Source organism: Pezoporus occidentalis, unplaced genomic scaffold (assembly GCF_034315485.1).
Source record: "Pezoporus occidentalis ecotype Australia unplaced genomic scaffold, CSIRO_AGI_Poc_V1 ctg98, whole genome shotgun sequence".
Lineage (NCBI taxonomy): Eukaryota > Metazoa > Chordata > Aves > Psittaciformes > Psittacidae > Pezoporus > Pezoporus occidentalis.
The window spans coordinates 32,962-54,149 of NW_026916347.1; the positions used below are offsets into that span (position 1 = coordinate 32,962).

The 21,188-nt window shown below is 44.7% G+C and overlaps 1 protein-coding gene across 9 annotated transcripts in view; it reads right to left on the reverse strand.

Annotated features, from left to right (window-relative positions):
* The window catches only part of TLL2 (tolloid like 2), a 97,718-nt gene that overhangs the window by 23,566 nt on the left and 52,964 nt on the right, over positions 1 to 21,188 (reverse strand). For 4 of the 9 annotated variants that reach the window (XM_062606741.1, XM_062606740.1, XM_062606744.1 and 1 more), the window contains 7 exons: positions 18,204 to 18,374; positions 15,142 to 15,259; positions 14,551 to 14,729; positions 14,148 to 14,253; positions 9,041 to 9,165; positions 2,662 to 2,777; positions 593 to 695 (listed from right to left, as the gene is read on the reverse strand). In XM_062606741.1, coding sequence (XP_062462725.1) covers positions 593 to 695; positions 2,662 to 2,777; positions 9,041 to 9,165; positions 14,148 to 14,253; positions 14,551 to 14,729; positions 15,142 to 15,259; positions 18,204 to 18,374 — 918 coding nt within the window. Of the gene's footprint in view, positions 1 to 592; positions 696 to 2,661; positions 2,778 to 9,040; positions 9,166 to 14,147; positions 14,254 to 14,550; positions 14,730 to 15,141; positions 15,260 to 18,203; positions 18,448 to 19,493; positions 20,142 to 21,188 lie in introns of those variants that run through there. The other 5 variants (XM_062606746.1, XM_062606745.1, XM_062606750.1 and 2 more) reach the window with 3 other exon arrangements.

Sequence of the window (21,188 nt, forward strand, 5' to 3'; positions counted from 1 at the left end):
ACAACTGGTGATGCTACACAACCTGATCATTTACTTCCTTTCAGGCAGGAAGAGCTGTTTGCAGTGCACCATTTTACATTTGAGAGCAGGAGTAGAGCAAGGCCCTTGCACACTTTGACATCCTAGGCATGATCTGGCAAGTTCCCTGCTAGAAGTACAGAGGTGCAAAGCACAGACTACTTGTGTATTTGTAAACACAATACTTGAGAAATAATGGCAGGCGCTTGGGCCAGGAGCTCTATGGCTGCTTCATTCTGACTGCCTGGCAGTTCTACCCTGGTCTTTGGAAAACCCAATAATAAAACTCCAGAGACCACATTTTCAGTCCAAGCCATACCCTCTCTGCATCTCTTCTCAAGCCACAAAAGGAAGGAATAAAGACTCTGCTATCAAAGGAACTGGAGCAGGGATCATTTGATGTGAATACAGCACATCGACATCCTGGATGGAGACATTAATGGATGGCCAGTACATTGGCTCAGTGGAACCTCTTTCCAGGTAAAGAAAAGTTTGTTTCTGTTTATTTTCCCCACCTACCCCCCTAAGCATCAAGAGGAACACAAAATGCAATTAAAATGAAGCAAGTACTCACCCAGCAATGGAGCCTTCCTCCAGTAGCCATCACGAACCTCCACATAATCATACCAGCAAAGGCGACTTTTAAATAGGTCCATTGATGTGAAGTTTAACATAATCTGAAAGGAGAGAGCATACACTTCTGTGGAAAGGGAGCTACTTTAAAGGGAAGACCCTACAGATTATGTGCTTGACCTCTGCTACAGTGCTGCCTAAGTGAGTATACAGGAAAAGACAGTTGGACAGTTTGCTGATTTTTTAATCAGCTTTTCTGAAAAAAAGAAATGCTTCTCAAAGTAATTTAATGAAACCATGAAAGTACACGACAGTGGGCAGCACTTAACTATCCATCCTGTAATTCACAGTCACTGCTCCTCGGTTACTAAAATTACTAAAAAAGCCCTACTTGTTCTGGTTTAGTTGGTTTGGGGATTTTTTTTTCATAAAAATTTGAATCACTGGTTTTGATTAATGTGAACATCATGGAGAAACACATAGACCCAAAACACAGATGTTTGGGGTCTCCACCCTTATATAAATGACACTTGTAAGAAATAGCTAATTTTGCTGACAAGTTTCCACATTCTGACAATTACACCCACACCATCATTATGATACAATTGTGTTCGGTGGATTAACTGAGCAGAGCTTAGCATTAAAATTTTATCCCTTTGGTCTCCTTCCTCTGTAACATGGAATATAGGCCTCTCTATGGGCTTATGGAAGTCATTGATGGGGTGTACTTCTGGCATTTTTCCTTGCAAGATTTGATGAATTTATTAACTTACATCTACAGTCTGCTTCATTAGATTAAAATAGATGTTTTCCCTCAAAGCCCTGGCTGGATGCGCAGAGTGCAGTCTGGAACTGTGTTGCTTATTTTATTCACACTTTAGCTTATTTTGTTCACACTTTAGTTTTTTTACTTAGGACAGCAAAAAGAGATTCATCTGCTCTATGCAAATGAATACTACAAGCCCAGTATCTGTCCCAAGCTAATGCCTCAGTGCTATCCTGCTACTTTGTACCAAATGCTGCATTTGATTAAACAGACAAATTGAAGTATTTAATCTTTTAATCTGAATTTGGGTTTTTTGTCTGTTGTTTTTTGTTGGGGTTTTTTTACATCAGTGGTTCAGTATTTAGATGCTGGGTCCTATCCAGTACAACTCTTCTGAAGAAGCTGAGAGACAAAGGGAGAATTTACAGAAACATTTACACTGCAAAAATCCCAGTTCCATAGTCTCAAAACCTGGACAGTTCTTGACACCTCTGCCCCTGGCGAAGCTCTCCCTGCAGTGAATGGTAGGAGCTCATCACTGCATTGGACCAGGCTTGCAGGAGACAGAACTCTGTCCCAGAGCAAGATATCTGCTGCAAAATGAATAAGCTCTGCTCTTCTTTGTTCAAGTCTGAGTCTTAAGTGTGTCTCGAGGGTGGTCCTCAGCAAAGCCACTCTGCTGAGCAGCTCCCAAGCCAGGCTGTGCATTCTTGCAGGCTGGTATGGCATGAAAGGCCTGAAGGGCTGGTGTTAGTGGATTAAGGAAAGATTTCATTTCCACAGGAAGATCAATAAAACAAAAGGAGCTGGGAAGAAAGTGGACGGGGTGGGTGATTGATGCACAGCGGGGCTCAGTGTTTCAAGGGGGGGAGCGGGAGTCCCCTGACAGGAACATTATGCTGTGTGACAGGGGCAGACCACTAATGTCAGTCACAGCTCCTCAGGCTGTCTTTGGGCCCCCAGCTTGCTGGCACATTTTATCCAACTCATCTGACAGTCACCTGTGGGTGACACACAATGTCCACGCAGGGTTCAGCCTCAAATAGAGAGGAAGGATCAGAGATCAACATGCAACCCAGACCTGTGAGGGGGCTCTGCTCCAGCAGTACCTCTTTCCTCCTCAGGACCATGTATTCCTGACCCTATCTCTGGAAGGACAGCAGTGTTGCTCAGGAGGCTTTCCAGGCTCCAACCCTGCACTCCAGGCATGCTGGAAATCACTGGCAGTTGCTAAAGCCATCATCACAGGCAAAACCACATGCAAGGGAAGCACAGAGTATACCTTGTGCTGGCTTGGCACTTACCTTCTCCCCTGGGGTCACTGAGATCCTCCAGACACAGTGGGAATAGGACGGGTAGCCATTTGGAAAGCCAGGGGCTGAAAAATTCCCTGTTGAGTCCTGCAAAGTCTCTCCACAAGCTGCAGGAGGAGGAAGAAGAAACCAGCAACGAGGAGTGACTTTCTGAAAGACATCAGAGGCTACCAAAGTATTTGCACGTGGTTGTGTGCAGGTTGGTGGCTGATGCTCCAAGGATGCTCATTCATGGTATTGGACAAAAGTCACTGACCAAATGAGACCTTGCCAAAGGGGTGATGTGAAATTTGGCAGAATCCTCTGGACAGATGATGATCAGTGCAAGGACACAGGTGAAACAGCTTTTAAAGAGACACCCTTCCTCCTTCATCTTCCTTCCACATGCCAGCACTTTCAGGTTTCAACCCTACTGAGGAATATCTTATCCATAAATCAAATGCAAAATATCAACCCCACTCCACCTTGCAACCCCAAGACTGCTGCCAGCAAATCTGTTTTGCCTTCATTACAAGCTGCACAATGAAGTTCTCCTTAGTTACCATTGTTAAGTGTCTTTCTGGAGGGCTAAAATATCCTAACAAAAGCAGGGCAAGCCCCACTGCCCTCACGCTTCATCTGTTCAGCACTGTTCTGTCATACTGTGCAGAATAAAATGTGAGCACTGCAGCTCACTCTGCTCTCCACCTTCCTGTTTTTATGGCTTGCTGCAGTTGATGAAATGTAGATCCCAGAGTGACTTTTGGAAAGCAAGTAATATGCATATACATATGCTCCTTTTGGGAACCACAGCTTCCAACATGTGGGAAAGCTGTGACTACTGTAGTTCCTGCTCTCTGATCCAGAAGGATTGAGCTGGAACAGGGAGTGACCATCTACATCTGCAGAGCAGCTGATGGGCTAGGTGGGAGGATCATAAATATCAAAGCTCCCATTTCCTTCAGAGTGCTCACCAGACACATGCAAATGCCTATTGCAAGGAGCAGGGACCTTGGCTTATCTGCTTTCCAGTTGTTTTTCCAATTTCCTAATGAGCTGATCTTACAAAGCTGCCCTTGACCTGCAACTTGGTTTCCTCAGTGATGGTAAGGCAGCTCCCAAAAATCCCTTGTTAAGCAGGAGTGCTTTGAAAGATCCGACAAGGACCTCCCCTTGCCATGGAAATGCCAGAGGATATTCCTCTGCCTCATGTTATCACACCCTCACTAATTTTCAGCCATAATTACATTTAGATGGGTGGGTTGGAATTTGGAGGTGAAAAGAGACAGGCCCCATTCAAAAAGTTTAATATCTTCAAAAAAGGAAAGAGGGAGTCACCTAGGCCAGAATTTCTTAATTTCCCTGAAGCAGTTTGATCCCCAGCTTGACAGAGCAGACCAGATGAACAATAGGTGGGGACATAAAAAAGGGGTTTGCCCAACCAAGCAGCTCATAGGGGTGCTCTGGAAGGTGGAGTCACTCCAAGGAACAACTTGTACATATTTCAAGGCACAGGTCAGCATGGGACCTGGAAAAGTGACTCCTGTCAGGAAAGACAAAGGTATTTTAAACTACTTGAAAAGAGCACGACTTAGCAAAATTATCAGGTAAATGCACACACCTGCCCTAGAGGAATGAAGAAAATAAATGAAAGGTCAAAACCTTTACATTGCTCCTTCCTTCTCAAGCAGTTTTGAGGCCTGACAGCTCCCCCTGCATTATGCAACTACAAAGGAGCATTGCACAGCAAGTCTGAGTTTCAGTTCTGCAGAAATAGCTAAGATCCTCCCACCTCTCCCAAAATACTTGGCAGGTGATGCTGTCTGTATTCATCAGGTGGGCAGAAAGATGCTTATAAAAAGTGATAACATGCATGAATCAGAGAACAAATCCGGCTGCCATTTGCAAAATAAGTATACTTTCTTCCTTTCTACCTCTTGCAATGATGCCTTGCCTTATTATCTTCATCAAAATCTGTTAGGATAATTCCAGCTCCCAGAATGCTCCTAGGATCCTCAACTAGGAAATGCAGGCTACCCATTTAACAGTTAGACATCTCAAAGAAGCTGAGTCCCACCATGCTTATGCTGAGGACAGCAAGCCATTCTTCAGCTGATCCTCTGGCATCACCACCGGTCAATGCATGGTCTGGAGTGGCCACCACCTTAGGATGTATCTAGAAATGCCATCATCTGACAAGGTGTCTCAGTAAAGAGGGGATTCCAATCCATAACTCACCAAGATACATAACGATTCTTTTTCTCTGTTCAAAAATCTATTTGAAAGAGAAAGTTTGTTTAGTAGACTCTAAATCACTGGGAACATATACTACATGACCATAATCACATAGGACAAAGAGGACTACTGCCCTAAACTGAACCACAGTGAAGGTTTCCAACAGTCCAGACTTAATTCTCCCAAGCGTAGTTACGCAGTTCCTGGCAAGACTGTGTAACTATGGAACAGGTACTAATGTTATCTACTACCAAACACTACTCTGCAAAACATTGTTTAAGGAGATCTAGTTAACTGTCCAAACCTTGCAGAGGAAACCCTCCAGACAGGCTGCGAGAGGCTGGCCTTTCCGCACAGAGGAGAGAAACTGCTTGCACGTGCAGGCAGAAGCATTATAATAATGAGCAATGCATATCTGTGTGTACAGCATAATCTCTTGCAGAGCACAACAAAAAGCAGTACAACTGTACTCCAGTTAGTGGCAAAGAAGCCAATAGGTCCAACAACACTAGTGTTTGGTACTTCTGGGATCCAAGAAATTGAGCTAAGGTGCTTTTTGCCCATGGTAAAGAGGCTGTTGCACATATAAGCAGCTAGAAAAGAGCAGAGTTGAAAAGCAAAGCAGGAGAGGTGAACGTTTCAGAAGTCATTTGTAAATGAAGCAGTTGAGTGACAGGCTGTTTACTGGTATACTAAATCTTTTTGAAAATGTACAGAGAATTGGAATAAATGGTATAATGGAGGACCATTCTCAATTTATGGTTTAACCATTCCTGCAGAGTTAGGCTTGTTTCCTTTAGCTCAGCACAAAAGAGCAGGACATGCTGTTTTCAAGTCTTTCGTAGTGACTGTACTCATCAAATCCTCAACCATTTAACCATACCAAATCTAGCATTTACTACTATGTAGCAGAATGCATCTTGCCTTCCAGAATTTTTTTCAACAAATTTCATTTGGTTTCACCTGGCTTGACACTAACTTTAACACAGCAGGTATAAACTTTGGGGAGTTAAGAGCAATTTAAACCAGCAGGGTTTTAGAATCGAAAAGCTAAGCCAGCCCTAACTGTAGCAGCCACAAGAGCTCCAGTCTAATGAGTTGGAAAGCCCTGTTTCTTCCAATAGACACAGCAGTCGTCCTGGCTCATGCCAGTGCATGCTTGTAACTCATCCTCCACCATGTTAACTCTTTTGGGGGGGATTTTCTCAGTCATTCTCAGATGGAGACTCTCTTTCTAAAAGGGAAACCATCTGCCATCCAATTTCTGTATCATGTTGTTGCATTTTACCTAAAATTCCTCAATTTGACTGCTGAACAAAATTGTCCTCAATCTAAAGTCTCATTCAGTCCTTGCTTTAACATACAACTGCAGTCCTTTGTTTGTGAACTCCTGCGCTTTGCATTTTGCAGAGGAATTTTTCAAGCTACAGATTCAAATGGCAGCTGAAGATATTAATGTTATAAAATATACTGCACCCCTTCTCTTCAAATGCAATGCAACATGTGTACAAATTTTGATGCAAAGAAAAAAAAAACCAAACCAAAACAATAGGTATGTGAAGCCGATTGGTTTTGTAGGCTTAAAGCTTTAATCATTCTGCTGCCAAGTATGTTCTGAACTGCAGCAATGTGTGCTAAAGCTTTATGGGAAAAAAAAAACACCTTAAAAGTAGAAAAATTCAGATTTGCAAGTGGAAAACTTGAGACTCAGAAGAGTCCTCATTTTAAAGGAAGTTGCTTTGTGCTTTTAGTCTGACTTTAACCTCGGGCCAAAGTGGCTTTTCAGCTTGCCTCAAGAAATCTGAGTCTGTAGTTGATACTTCCAGCTATGAGAATGAAAAGCCTGCTTGCATTAAGTCTGACTCAATCAAGAAAACATGGTACAAAACATCCTTTTTTTTTCTTTTGAGTATTCAAACAAACAAATTCCTAAGCTAATCCATGAGATAATTTTCCAAGAACTACATCTTGTTCAACCAAAGCAAATAAGAGAAAATTCTAAGTGGCAAAGAGAAAAACAAAGAAGGTAATTAGAACTAGCACACCTAAGAAAGTTATACCATTTACTATAAGCTAAGCCGAGATCCCTAAACATCACAGATCCTAAAGTCATCAGAATTTATTCTAGACCCTTACGAACCCGTGCTCTCTGCCCTGTAGCTAGACACAGAGAAGCAGCAGATTTGCACAGCAAGTTCCCATTGCCTCATGAATGGTTCAGAGAGCAGTGGTAGCCAGCTACTCATTTAAGATGTGACTCTGTATACTGGTAAACTCATCCCTACCTCCTCATCTTCTCCCTCTCTCTCTGATATGCTTATTCCAAGAGGATTAATCACTTATGATTATATTAGGTTTATAACCAGTCAAAGCCTGGTCTCAACTGGACCAATATGCTGTCCAGACCAACCCATATAGATAAACTCCTGGGCCATGCTTGCAAAAGTCCTTTTTTTCCTCTCTGCATTATTATGAGTGTTCATGATAATTCTGCAAAATTAGGGCAACTCTCTCATTCTCTGACATGTTCTCATGGATGTTTCATTACCTGCAGAAATACAGCAGAACTTGTTAAATTTTCTGCTTCTGAGCTTCACACTTCCCATGCTCTCTCCCTTCTCAGTTGCTGAAGTTCATGCCACAGGCACCAGACTGGCTGCCATCTTTGCTTGAAGATTCTTTCAAGCAAAGAGCCTTTCTTTATGAATCCTCATATTCAACCTGTCCTTAAGACCAGCAGATTACTTCTCTGAAATTTAGTTTTCTTTATTAACCTATTCAGCTAAAACTGTTGCATAAACTTTCACTAACATCTCCACTTTAAATGATCCTTCTGTTCTGATGGCTAAATTTAGTCTCCCAATCATATCTGTGACTCCAACTCTCTTTCTGACTGTCGTGATTTAAGCCCAGCTGGCAACCCAGAACCACACAGCTCCTCGCTCACTCCCCGCCCTTCCTCCCCCAGCTCCTGGAGGGATGGGGAGGAGAATCAAAACAAGGTAACTCCCACAGGTTGAGATAGAACAGTCCAGTAACTACAGTACAACACAAAACCACTACTGCTACCACCAATAATAATGATAAGGGAAATAACAAGGGAAGAGAATACAACTGCTCACCACCCACCGACTGATACCCAGCCCTACCCGATCAGTGATCTCACCCTTCCAGGTAACTGCCCACAGTTTATATACTGGGCATGACATGCTGTGGTATGGAATACCTCTTTGGCTAGCTTGGGTCAGGCGTCCTGCCTCTGCTTCCTCCCAGCTTCCCCTCCTCCCTGGCAGAGCATGAGACTCACAAAGTCCTTGGTCAGAGTCAACACTACTGAGCAACAATTAAAAACATTGATGTTATCAGCATTGTTCTCCGGCTGAGAGTCAAAAACACAGCACTGCACCAACTACTAAGAAGGAGAAAAATGACTGCTACTGCTGAACCCAGAACACTGACAATCTTTTCAGACCCCACAAAAAGCAAGACCCAGACTGTTGGTCTGGTATGTCACACATATGTAGATGGCTTCTCTATCAAAGCTGTTCCCAGCCTATCAACCCTTTGACAGCAGACAGAGTGATACAACCCTTCCCTGAACAGCTCAGAGCACCAGCTGCTACCACCTGGTTGTTTCACAAATCAGCATTTTTGATATTTTTCCATGTTATCTCCCAAGCCTCAGTGCAACACACCATAATCACAGGATAAATTTGCCATTCCCTTAAGGCTCATCTCTGGGACAACAATTATATAAATAACTCAACAGAAGTGTGATGGTTGGTGTGCAGAGAACCAGTATACCTGATATCTCTCTGGTATACAAAGATATAATATAGCCACTTTGCTACCTCCTAGACTCCACTCTTTACATGGTCTTGTACACTGATTTAATTTTCTATGAGCAGAGTCTACATTGGACCAAGACCAACCTGAAGCCCTAAACCAAACAGGAATACTAGCAAAGTACTAATAGGAGAATTGAAGTTAGGCAACTTCAATTCTCCCACAGCTCCAGCCTGAAGCATTTAATGGTCTGTATATCCTGAGTCTCTTTCATCAAAGGAATTGTTAAGGTGCTCTTGAATTCCAGTGCCTTACAGATAAACCATGTATCTATAATAAAGTTGGAGCCATCTCCAAAAGCCGTATTTACCTGGGCATTTGTACAACTTCCTTGCCTGAGCGATGTCTCCCTGACTCAGGCGAATACGCTGACCAATAGTTGGGCGGACCCCGTTATCATCACGACGGGGAAGGATGGTGTCGAGAAAAACCCCTCTAAAGGAAGAACAGAGACACAGAGCAGTGAAGTAGGGAAAGCGACATGATGCACAGCAAGTTATTATGGCAGGCCTCCCACATCATCCCCTTGACCATATCCCATGCTAACAAGCAAGAGTAATGCAGACTGTGAAAACTGCATGTTTTGAGGTAGCCTTCTCACTAGAGCAAACAGCTTCCAAACGTACAGACAAGTCTGCCAAGCCAGTAAATTCCTCTTTTGAGATATCAAAATTGCTGCTGCTTCTGTTTGAGTATAGATACATTCTTCGCTATAAATCAGAAAAGGCAATGAAATATTCTTGCAGAAGGTTCATGGCACATCTGGATCAGCAGAAGCACAGACTGGATGCTTAAGCCAAAGGAGCAGAGGGAAGAGGAGCTTGTTCAGTAGCAGTTGAGGTTGGGCCGGCAGTGACTGGTTGCCACAGACAAAAATATCAAGAGTTTTACCTTTGTTCTGCACAAGTTTCCAAGCTAATAACTCAACTTGTCTCTGCTTATTTTTCCTCACTACTATTTCTTCCATGTGGTACTTCATACTCAGAAGCTCTTTATTGCACCTCTGATCTTAGTAAAGGACTTAAGCTGGGGCCTCACTTCCATCAAAAAGAAAAGTCAGTGCATCCAAGCAAAATCTTGCATGCAAGAGAGACCCCAGGGCAGCCTTGGCTGAAGTGGGAGGAATCAGAAACCAGAATTTCAGGTTGGTAAAGTTCTTGCAGCCAGGCTGTCCAGTCCACAGGAACCATTTCACTGCACCCGAATGCCTAACAGGGCTGGATGTGCCAAGGCTAACAGCGAGCTTGACAGTTCAGCATCAGCTCAGTGACGCAGACTTCTCTGAGGGGCAGAAGCAATAATTTTAGTACTGCCTAGTCCTTATGAAAGAGTCTTCAGGTATGGGTTAAGGCAAAGCAATTCTGTTCACTGGGATGCTCAGCTGTGTAAGAGCCTTTGGAAGGAGTCTGAGAGGGCTCTTTTGCATTGGTTTAATTTTAAATAAATACTGTAAGTAGACAATTTGGATCACAGCTGTCCAGAGCTGCAGTCAGCATTCTTGAAAATAAAGTATCATTCTATTAAACATTTTTTTGTGAGGTAAACTTATTTTGTAAATATTCAAACTGAAGAAGGAGGGAAAGGAACTGAATCTGGTTTAGAAACTAGAATCAGCTTCTGCATGGGAAATGCTGTTTTTCTTCAGTGGTAGGAAAATTCCTGATCAGCACCAAAATCAGTACTTACAAGCTCTGAGGTGAGCCCATCAAATTTTGATTGACAAATTCAGGCTGACATTCTACATGCCAGCTGCATGCCTCAGGCTGAATTTATTTAAGTTTATGCACTCCAAATAAATCCTCCTATTCCAGAAACACCACTTACAGAGAAACAGGTTGGTAAGTTTTCAAGCCTCCTCAGGAGTTCACAGAAGAGCTAACGTTTGGCAGGGACATACTTCTGTGGCCAGTGAAATGCTTTCTGTAGATCTCCAGGCTCAACCAGGGAAGAATGACAAAGTTTAATAGAGAAACCACCACTTGCACAAGAAAACTTTTGATTCTTTTTCCCATTCCATCCCTCACAACTGCATACTCACAGCCTCCAGCCTTCTGCGTATAGCATAGAGCTAGGGTATTGCTCACACAATACTTCAAATTACACTTACAACTTGCCAAACACATTTTCTTCCAGAGGGCTGTACCCTAGGCTGGGGCTGTCAGATTTCTGTTTTTCCTTCTTCCACCAGCTGAATTTTGTACTCCCTTCACATGCATTGCTGAACATGACTCCAAATTAGGAAGCAGTAAGTATAGCTCCTCTCATTTTACAATCAAAGGAACTGAGAATAGGGAAGAGACTTTCTGGCCTAAACCACACAGGTTCCAGCAGTCCCATGCCGTCCACCCAAACTGCATCTGCTTAACAACACTTATGATGTTAAGTTTCACAGTTGGTGAGTGTCTCTAAGAGCACCAATACTTTGGCTCACAAATCAATAAACACCAGGCAGACATCATTAAACAGAGCAGCTCAATGACTGCTCAATCCCTGACCATTGAATAAGATACCTAATCTATCCTCCCAGAGGTAGGAAAATAACACAGGAATCTTGGATGCTCCATTGTTCTGCTGTCCAGGTATGGGCAGAACATGCATTACCTGCCCAATGCAGGGGTAAGTCAAGCACAACAACTGACCATTGATACCAGCTAAGAATAACAGAGTTTGAGAAGAGATACTCTCAAGAATCATTAGCATCTGCTAATCTGCCTGAATGTGTAAAGTATCATGCAAATGCCATGAAGTTATCAACTGATCTCAATAAATGCTGAACATTCACTGTCCCATCTGAGGGCACTAGATACAGGTGCTTAAACACCACTCAAGGAAGCAGATACCCAAGGCAGATTAAGCACTCAGCTGCAGGCAGCTACATTTTGTCCCAGCTCTGCATTTACACTCCCTTGTGCACAAGACAGGCAGTGTAACTCCAAACAGTAAAACCTGTGGAGGATGTGTATACATGTTGTACAGGATTAGTATGGTGTGTTGCAAATAGATCAAGAAGATGTCCCTTGACACACAGGCAGTGCTACCTGCATCCTGATTCGAACACAAGCTTTGCAGAAGTCATGTTTTGTTAACTCCAGGCTATGCTGCCATGTCTGCTAACAAGAGACTTAGTGAATTAAGGTAACCCACGATTTGCTTAGGGCTCTGCAGAGGTTTAAATTTTCTTATTGCTAAGCTGCCACTTATGTGTCTTGACAGCTGTAAAAGAAATCGTTTAATGAGACAGCAACATTCAATTTAATTTGCTGCCATGTCTGTAAGGAATGCACCAGGAAATAAGCCTGCAGCCACATTCTGCAAAGCAGACAACTTACTTTCTGACATAGAACAGAAATTCCCATGATAAAAAATTGTTACTATTGTCATTACAGTCTCTTGTGCCACACTCCTATTCCTATTAGCTACAGATGCTAATGGGAAATTTGGTTTGCTGTGAACTGAAAATGAGGAGTGACCCAGGATTTGCAGCAGCGTTTGACCGTGGCAAACACCATATGACTTGCTGTCAACATTCACAAGAGTTAAAAACATCAAGGCTGTGCTAAGCGCTATGTAAGAGTTGCTTCAAGACAAGTCACAGATACTGCTCTGCGTCCTTCACTTCCTCTTCCACTCACACCCCACTTCCACTGGTAGGGTGCTGGGGCACCATCTTTTTTCCTACATGGACTTTCTAGCGTCTGATAATGTATTAACACCCACTACATCCCTCCCCCTGAGTCATGCAGGGACTATCTCCCATACCTAGCCACTGATCTTAATGAAATTTGCTGGAACTTATTGTCTTCATGGGGTGTATGCTTTTGTCAGCTTGGGTTGCAATTGGCCAGCACTTGCAAAACTCAGTAAGGTGGGAAGGAGATACACATACACTCACAGATTTCTACTCATCAGTCAAAGTAAGCATCATTCTTCTTAGGGGAAGAAAGGTCTTGGTAAAGTAAAAGCCTGTTCCCAGAACTGCCTATTTATGGTGAGAACACAATCAGCCCACAGAGGCACTTAGTGCTCAGTTCAATTACTGCACAAAGACTGACTGGGGTGAGGGTGGGTTACAGAGACAAAGGACTTAAAGAAAACAGAATTAAAAATCCTATTAAGCACCAATTTAAATTTAGAAGGACTCTTGCCATTTTTATCCCTTTTTTGGCCCAGCAGTGTTCTGAAGGACCCTGGTTTTCAAGAGACACAAACTCAAAGGCATCTACAATATAAATGGCAGTAATAACTTAATCCCGCTTTTGTGCAAGACAATTCTAACCATTTAGAGCCTAGCAAATGCTGGAAGGATCCAGGAGATGCCTCAAGGGAAGAAAAACTGTTTGCTTTGGGTATCTGATCCAAAGAAATCTCTGAAGGCTGTAAAGCACTCTTGCCCAGCCACCATTTCCTCCTGCCAGAATAAGCAGCATTTCGGCAAGTTTGATCATTTTCCCCTAGTTGACACGAAGCTTCAGAAACAAAAGCACAAACTAATAGGTTTGGCACTTCCATAAAACTGGGGAATGAGAAAATTTAAAAAGTGCAAAGACACCCTTATTTTTTGCAACAAAAAGTTCTCAAGAGTGTGAATATTTGTGCTCTGCCTCCCATCTACTTTACTCCTGACATGTAGTGGTGGAAAGCTCTTTAGAAGGACCAGTAGTGCAGCCAAATGAAGCTGGTCATACAGTAACTCTAATTCTAAATCCAGAAGATAACTAATTACGTTCATTTCACCTCTCTGTCCAGTAAGGCTGCTTAATCAGAAAATCCCTCCATCTGGAGAGGTGAGATAGGAGTCAAGGGCAAACAGTGTGCACAGAAATTGGTCAGTTAGTTAGGCCAGGAATGACAACTCCTCCATGAAGAATCCAGTCACTCAGAACTACAGAGGTACAGAGATGATGATTTAAAGCATGCACATAAATGGCTAAAAAAATATCCAAGTAATTAAAGATCATGATCTAGAGTTTAAATTCTCCCTTGGCAAAGCTGCTATAGACTCTGAAGGCAATATTGTGACTCTAAAGCATGAGCCGGACAACCAAGAGATTCAAAGCTGGTTTTAGCATTGCCCTCCTTGCATGTGGGCAGATACACACAGGCATACATATGCATAGATTTGCAACCCTTCTGCCTGGAAAGGTTGCAAAACATGTTAACATGGCTTTGGAAGGTCTCTGAGATTAACAACACTGGGTGGATATAGTGGGAAGGAGAAAACAGGAATACACCATACTTCTCTTCACCCATCTTGCTTTTTCACATATTTTTCAAGCTTTGCAATGCAGCAGAATTCACTGCAACTTCCACATATCTCTGCAATAGATCATAGGCCCTCTTGTACACTCCATGTATCTCACAGAGTGAATTACAACTAATGAAAATACTCCCAATGACATGTAACCTTGGATAATCACCTGGAGAATGTGTTCCTAGCATAATGCATGATGCTGTCGAAGTCGTAGGTCTCTCCCAGTGAGTTCACTTCCCCAGCTTCCATCTTTAAAAAGTTGTACTCCTGTCCTATGGTGCCAAACACAAAGAAAAAAAAACAAATCACTTAAAAACAAACAAGCAAAAAACCCTCTTCCACCTCTGGTAGCCTACAATGAAAGGGATATACTCCTACGTTCCAACAATTCCAGCTGAACATCCAAAATCTCTATCCACCCAACCATTTTGATCTTACTCTAGGCAAGGCCGAGCTATACTTTTTCTTCTCCATCCCAGCTCATAGACCACTAGGGTTTTCCAGAATCCATCAAGAAATGTTTCCACTCACCCAAAAGCCAGGTGGAATAACCTAAAGTGCTATTTTACCTTGCTGTATGTTCTCTCTGATAATCGTGACATGCTGGTCCCTGTCAGGCCGTGTGTGCTCATGCCAGAAACCCACTACATGACCCAGCTCATGAGCCACAATACCAAACTTGTCACAGTTCTTTCCAATGGATATAGCCTGAGGGCCCCCTCCTCGGCGACCCACGTATGAGCAACATCTGGAAAAGAAAACCCACAAATTCATGAGCAAATCAGTAAATTGAGGAAGTCTGAGCTGTAAAAACAGAGGATGGCATCTGGCAGGGTCCAGGACAGGCCAGTTGCATATACTATATGTACCTACGTGTGTGTATGTATAAAGAAAATATTTAAGTGCATACCAGTAAAAATGCATATATACAATTAAGTGTTAACCCAGGGAAAAGAATTCAGCAAGGCTTAGCACCTTCTTCTGAGTAAATACTAAACTATCCTGGCAATCCATACTGGAAGTGACAGATGCATCTCTGTGACAGATTCCCCCAGGTAGCCATTGGTCTATTCTGATAAGAGCTGGACTTACAAAGCCATTTGTCAATGAAAGGGATGTGTGCAACACACATAGCTGCAGGTAATATGTGTGTCACTTACCCACATGTTCTGTATGTGAACACAATGAAACTCTCTTCATCGGTTCTCTCCACAAATGTTACACAAGTGTGCTTCTCCCAGTGCCTCATCGCTTGCTTAAAGATAGCTCTTTGGGTTCCTGAAAAGGAAAACCAAGAAAAGCAAACAGTGAAGGCCCAGCTTTCTGGAAAATCTCTAGTGGACTTCATCAGGATGGAGGCACAGTCAATCTTTCCAACAGTCAATCTTACACCTGTAAACATCTCTAGGTATCTGGGACCTACTTCCAACTACAGCACTAATTTACTGTATCATGATGAGTGGCGTCTCTCAGGGATCAGTGTTGGGACCAGTCTTGTTTGACATCTTCATCGCTGACACGGACAGTGGGATTGAATGCGCCCTCAGCAAGTTTGCCGATGACACCAAGCTGTGTGGTTCAGTTGATATGCTGGAGGGAAGGAATGCCATCCAGAGGGACCTTGACACACTTGTGAGGTGGGCTGATGCCAATCTCATGAGGTTTAACCATGCCAAGTGCAAGGTCCTACAGCTGGGTCAGAGCAATCCCAGGCACAGCTACAGGTTGGGCAGAGAAGAGATTCAGAGCAGCCCTGTGGAGAAGGACTTGGGGGTGGTGGTTGATGAGAAAATTAACATGGGCCGGCAGTGTGCGCTCACAGCCCAGAAAGCCAACCATATCCTGGGCTGCATCAAAAGGAGCATGACCAGCAGGTTGAAGGAGGTGATCCTGCCCCTCTACTCTGCTCTCGTGAGACCTCACCTGGAATATTGTGTGCAGTTCTGGTGTCCTCAACATGAAATGACATGGAACTGTTGGAACAAGTCCAGAGAAGGGCCACGAGGATGATCAGGGGACTGGAGCACCTCCCGTATGAAGACAGGCTGAGGAAGTTGGGGCTGTTCAGCCTGGAGAAGAGAAGGCTGAGTGGAGACCTCATAGCAGCCTTCCAGTATCTGAAGGGGGCCTATAGGGATGCTGGAGAGGGACTCTTCATTAGAGACTGTAGTGATAGGACAAGGGGTAACGGGTTAAAACTTAAACAGGGGAAGTTTAGATTGGATATAAGGAGGAAATTCTTTCCTGTTAGGGTGGTGAGGCACTGGAATGGGTTGTCCAGGGAGGTTGTGAATGCTCCATCCCTGGCAGTGTTCAAGACCAGGCTGGATAAGGCCTTGGGTGATATGATTTAGCGTAAGGTGTCCCTGCCCATGGCAGAGGGGCTGGAACTAGATGATCTTAAGGTCCTTTCCAACCCTAACTATTCTATGATTCTATGATCCTTTCCTCTCCTTGTGCTTGATGAATTTGTTGCTCTAATTAAAGAGGTAGCAAACTTGGTTAAGCACACTGATATTTCTGCATTGAGAAATGTCACCTCACTATGTAGAGGTCATTCTGACAGAGCTGCTTGTTGATCTGATCTGTGCACCAGCTGCTTAGTGGTGTGCCAAATTTACTCTCATGGTGCAATGTACCATGACCACATACATCTTTCAAGACTCAGAAACCTCATGAGCGCTACAGATGCTCCTCAAAACTAAGGCAAAGCTGTCATCAGGCAGTTGATCTTTGAAATTAGAAGCAAGAATTATATAGGAGCTAGAAGCAGTCTCAGGACAGTATAAGAAGTTGTAGAGATACGCTGCTCTATTATGCTTGAACTGAGGGAAAGCTCACCTGTGAAGCAGGGTATTATGCCTGTTTCACACTTGCAAGAAGACAGGAAATGGAATGTCCCCTCAGAGAACGGACCATCTCCAGCAGTCACTCAGTAGCATCCTGAACAGCCATTCAGAGAGCTGGGCAGTGATGCCCCAGTGGTGGTACACAGCCTCAGGCGGCTTTCCCACAGTATTTTCTTTCCAGCAGAGCCTCTGGTACACACAGGGCTGCAGAGCAAGCTGCCACTCTCAAGAGGGACTAGAGAGTGGAGAAAGGCCAGAAGTACATCAGAAAGCCACAAGGAATAGAGAGATGCGCTCCAGGGTGGGATTAAGCTGAGGCAAAACACCAAACTGAACATGAGAGAACTGTCCTACGGCAAGAGCTGCTTCTTACAGAGTCTCCCAAATGAAACGATGGTATTACCTGCTCTGGACCGGTTAGGGCAGTGGGACACATGTAACACAGAGAACACTCTCATCAGACCCTGAGGGATGGGGATGGCTGTTCTCTGACACGTGTGGGGGGACAGCTGTGGCTAGCAGGCTGCTCAATATCCTGCCAGGTTGCATGAGCCCCTCCCTTTGTAGGAGGGGAACAAACTGGTCCACTGGGGCTTTGCAGACTTCTGGCAGCAGTTTGGGCGCTGGGACAAAGTACATCATGGGAGCCTAAGTCAATAAGGCCTGCTGGATCCTAGTGGGAGAAGGTGGAGGCAGCCTGGGGGAGACAGGAAGGAGCTGGCTTCACTGAGGCACAGAGCATTTGTCATCCATGAGTCAAGAAAACAAATCCTGCGGGGAACCACTGAGCTATGGAGAGGTGGTCTGCTTTGCAAGAGGCACAGGCAAGTGATATGCTGCACCCCAAGAGACACCTTAGTTTGGACAGTGCCCAGGAGATGCTACAAAGATCCTGGAAAGGATACTTTGGAGAGCTCCTCATCCACCATGGGACACAGCTCACTGATCCTCCCCTTCACACACCTACAGAAGACCCTGAAGTTGGTACCCAAAAAACAGCAGGTCAGGAAGCAGAGCGCTCAGGGAAAGTTATCCAAGTGGGGATTCAGAAAGCAACCCAGGTTACTCCTGCTCCTGCTCTTCCAACAGCAGGGAGGATCCCTTTCTGGGAACACAGGGGGTGAGCACAACTCACAGATGCTGGTGCCTGAAGCAATCAAGAAAAGTGACCAAGTCACCCAATTGTTTCTTGGACTCCAAAAGAAACATCTCATTTCAGTCTCAAGCCTCCACATTGCACGATTCCTTGTGCAACTACATGCCCACTGTGCCCCAGGAGAGTTATTTGTGGGAAAACTCTGCTCCTGAGATCTCCCTCACATTTTGAGACACTCACCGCTGACCAAACAGAGAACAATGTTTTCACTACTGACCAGTGAAATTCCCTCCGATCACATAGGGAATGACTCCCCCTGGCCAGATCCTCTCAGCTCTGGACGTGGTTGCCCTGCGCACTCTGGGAGAGGAGCGTTCATCCATCCCAGACTCATCTTTATATTCCTTCCTCTTCGGCCTCCTTGCAAGCATTGTGCTCTGCCTGCCATCTGCAAGACACAGTGGCAACACTGTTTAAATCCTCTTTAGTTCCATGTGCAGCCCTCAGGTAATACCCCGGAGCTTCAGAAAAAGAAAAAAAGAAAAAGCAAGATGTTAACCCAACTCAGAAGCCATAGTCATATTTGCCAGTCCTTTGTATGGGACTTAAGAGACGGTTAATCTGCAGCAACCTGGCCCTTCTTGGATGGAGCCTTCATACACACTATGACAAACCTACTCTCTCAGAGAAGCATAAAGGGACACGCTCCCCTCTCCAACAGCAACTTCATACATGGCAACACAGCACTTAAACAAGGAGAACAGGAGGAAGGGGGGTTAAACAAGTACAGACGCCACTGTATATTCTCAACATGCCCTATTCATCCAGATCTGCAGAGAAAGGTTTCTTCTATCAGGGCTAGCTTCACAGCAGCAACAGCTACTCATTCGAATTGGTCTCGGAGGAAGAAAATAGGGCCCTTAGACTGAAACCTATACTCAAGGCCGAAAAGTATTAGTGTTTGTTTTCACGTTAGACCTTGGGTGGTTTAGAAACATACTGATCAGTCTCTGCTGGAGAAGGGATACTCGAGGTGGAAAACCTGAGACATTCTACACTTAGCACAAATCTCCATCCGTGCTGAATCTCTTCATTTTAATAGAAGGAGCAAAAATACAAAAGGGAAAGTAGAATATGTCTCATTTCTTGCTAAAAAGGCAGAAGAGCCCTGCTTGTGTGGTTCTCAGTGCTGGTCGTAAAACCTGCCTGAGGATTCACACAGGCTTCTAGGCAGACCCTGTACCTTAGCCTGCTCTCATGCTTCTGCAGCTCTGCTCAGATACTGGTTATGCTTACACATTACACTTGAACGTGGTGTGGGACTGACCCAGCAGAAAATAACCTCCATTCAGAACTTTCTGGCTGCTCGCCTCCATTTGCTGTGCCATGGGTGACCCAAAATCTCCAAGCAACTGTAGACTGGCTGGGCTTTACTAGCATGTGTAACGACTGTGTAGACACCGCATCTTAAATAAGCTGCCTGTATTGCACAGCCAACTCCTCAGCTGGACTTGGGCAGAGGAATAATAAGAGTACAAGGGTTGCTACATCCACAGAGAGTGCTCACCTAAAGGGTCACACCAAGGGGAACTCTGGTCATCTCCAGAGGCAGCACTGGTGGTGGTGTCTCCTTGGCACTGGTGATCTCTCTGAAGCTCCGAGAGATCTAAGCTCCAGTTGTGGTCTTGTGATTTATATGGAAATCAGCAAGACAGGCTACAGCTTTGCCTCCCAAGTCAGGGACATGGGCTGCCAGGTTATGAAAAAGCACAAGCCCTGCTGAGACCTTCCTCCAGTGACTAGATAGCTCCCACCATCCCTGCAGCGGAAGCACTGGTAAGCAAACCACTACTGTCAAGGCTGAGGGGATCAAAACAATGGGAAGGAAATTAAGGCAGTGCAGGGGGATGGAAAGAATGAACTTCAAACCCTCCTTTCCTGCTTCACCAGGTCCAGCCCTTCCTGCTGAAGGCTTTGTTCTGAGCTGTAGGACAAAGCTGGGAATTTGCTTTTTGTTCCTCTTCCTCCTGAGCACATCCCTGGCATACCGGATGCACCTAGCATTTCAGAAGCTGCCCTATCCCCAGACCAGCTGCTGGACCTGGAAGGCAAGTGCTCTGGGACTGATGGTTCCCTCAATGAAATAAGAACCACCCTCCCCTTCTTTTCATACACATATCCCACAGATGTACTGCAGCTGCATTACAAGGGCCACAGCTGGAGTTAGGGAGAGGTCTTGAGACAGAAGTAGTCTCGTGGATACCTGTCTCTCAGTCACAAACTGCTCCTTGGGCTGTCCAGAATCTGCATGGTTTTGTGCATAGACAGCTCCTGCCAGCAAAGCCAAGCGAGGAGTCATTAGCCCCACACTCTCATCCACCTGGAGTTCTGCACAGAGGACCCTGCGTCCACACTTCTGCCCCACCAACGCTTCCATTCCTTGGTAGCCACACACTTTCTTGTGTGAATTCTCTGCACCAGTCCTGCAGCAGCTCTTGACTGCTCCTGATTCCTGCTGAAATTTTCTGCCTTCAACAACTTAGATTTGCAGTGGGTCCTTGGAGAGGCCTGACACACCCTCCTAGCAGGGACCTGGGGAGGGCAGGCAGCAGATGCCATACCACCAGGGGACAGAAAAATCTGGACAGCATGCTTGAGGAAGCACTGCTTACAGTCACTGCCAAGTGGCATGCATGAAGAGGCTTTCTTCAGTGAAAAATAAAGCCATGCAGCCTTTCTAATGCTTAGTCTACCTGGACATAACCTCTCTTACTGACTTGTACTATCACTAAGCCTGGGACAACTGAGATCCTTTCATAAAATCCCCCCTCCCTTCATGATGAACAGCACTCAGAAGTTTCTTCACACCAGCTGTGGGTGGGAGACTCTTTACACTGCCCACAGCCCAGGCAGTTCTCTGCATCTGCAACATTCGATAAAACAGTTCTTGCTGCTCTCTGAAACTTACACAGGAGTCTTGGACTCATCTGAACAGCAGAGACATACCAGCTTTATGCCAACAGCAGCACCAGCCTATCTAAGTGAAAACACGCCACCAGAAGCACCAACACAGCTTTGCAAGCAGAAGCACCTTCCTTAAGTGCTCTTGCCCACTGCTTCACTGCCTCAGGCCTGCCACCAGCTCAGAAGACATAAGCAGCTCTGATGAGGAAATACAGCACTGGGCTATGAACACAGCAGCTATGAGTACAAATGTCTCTCTCCTGCACTAACCCACTATATGGTTCTCTGCCTTAGTGCT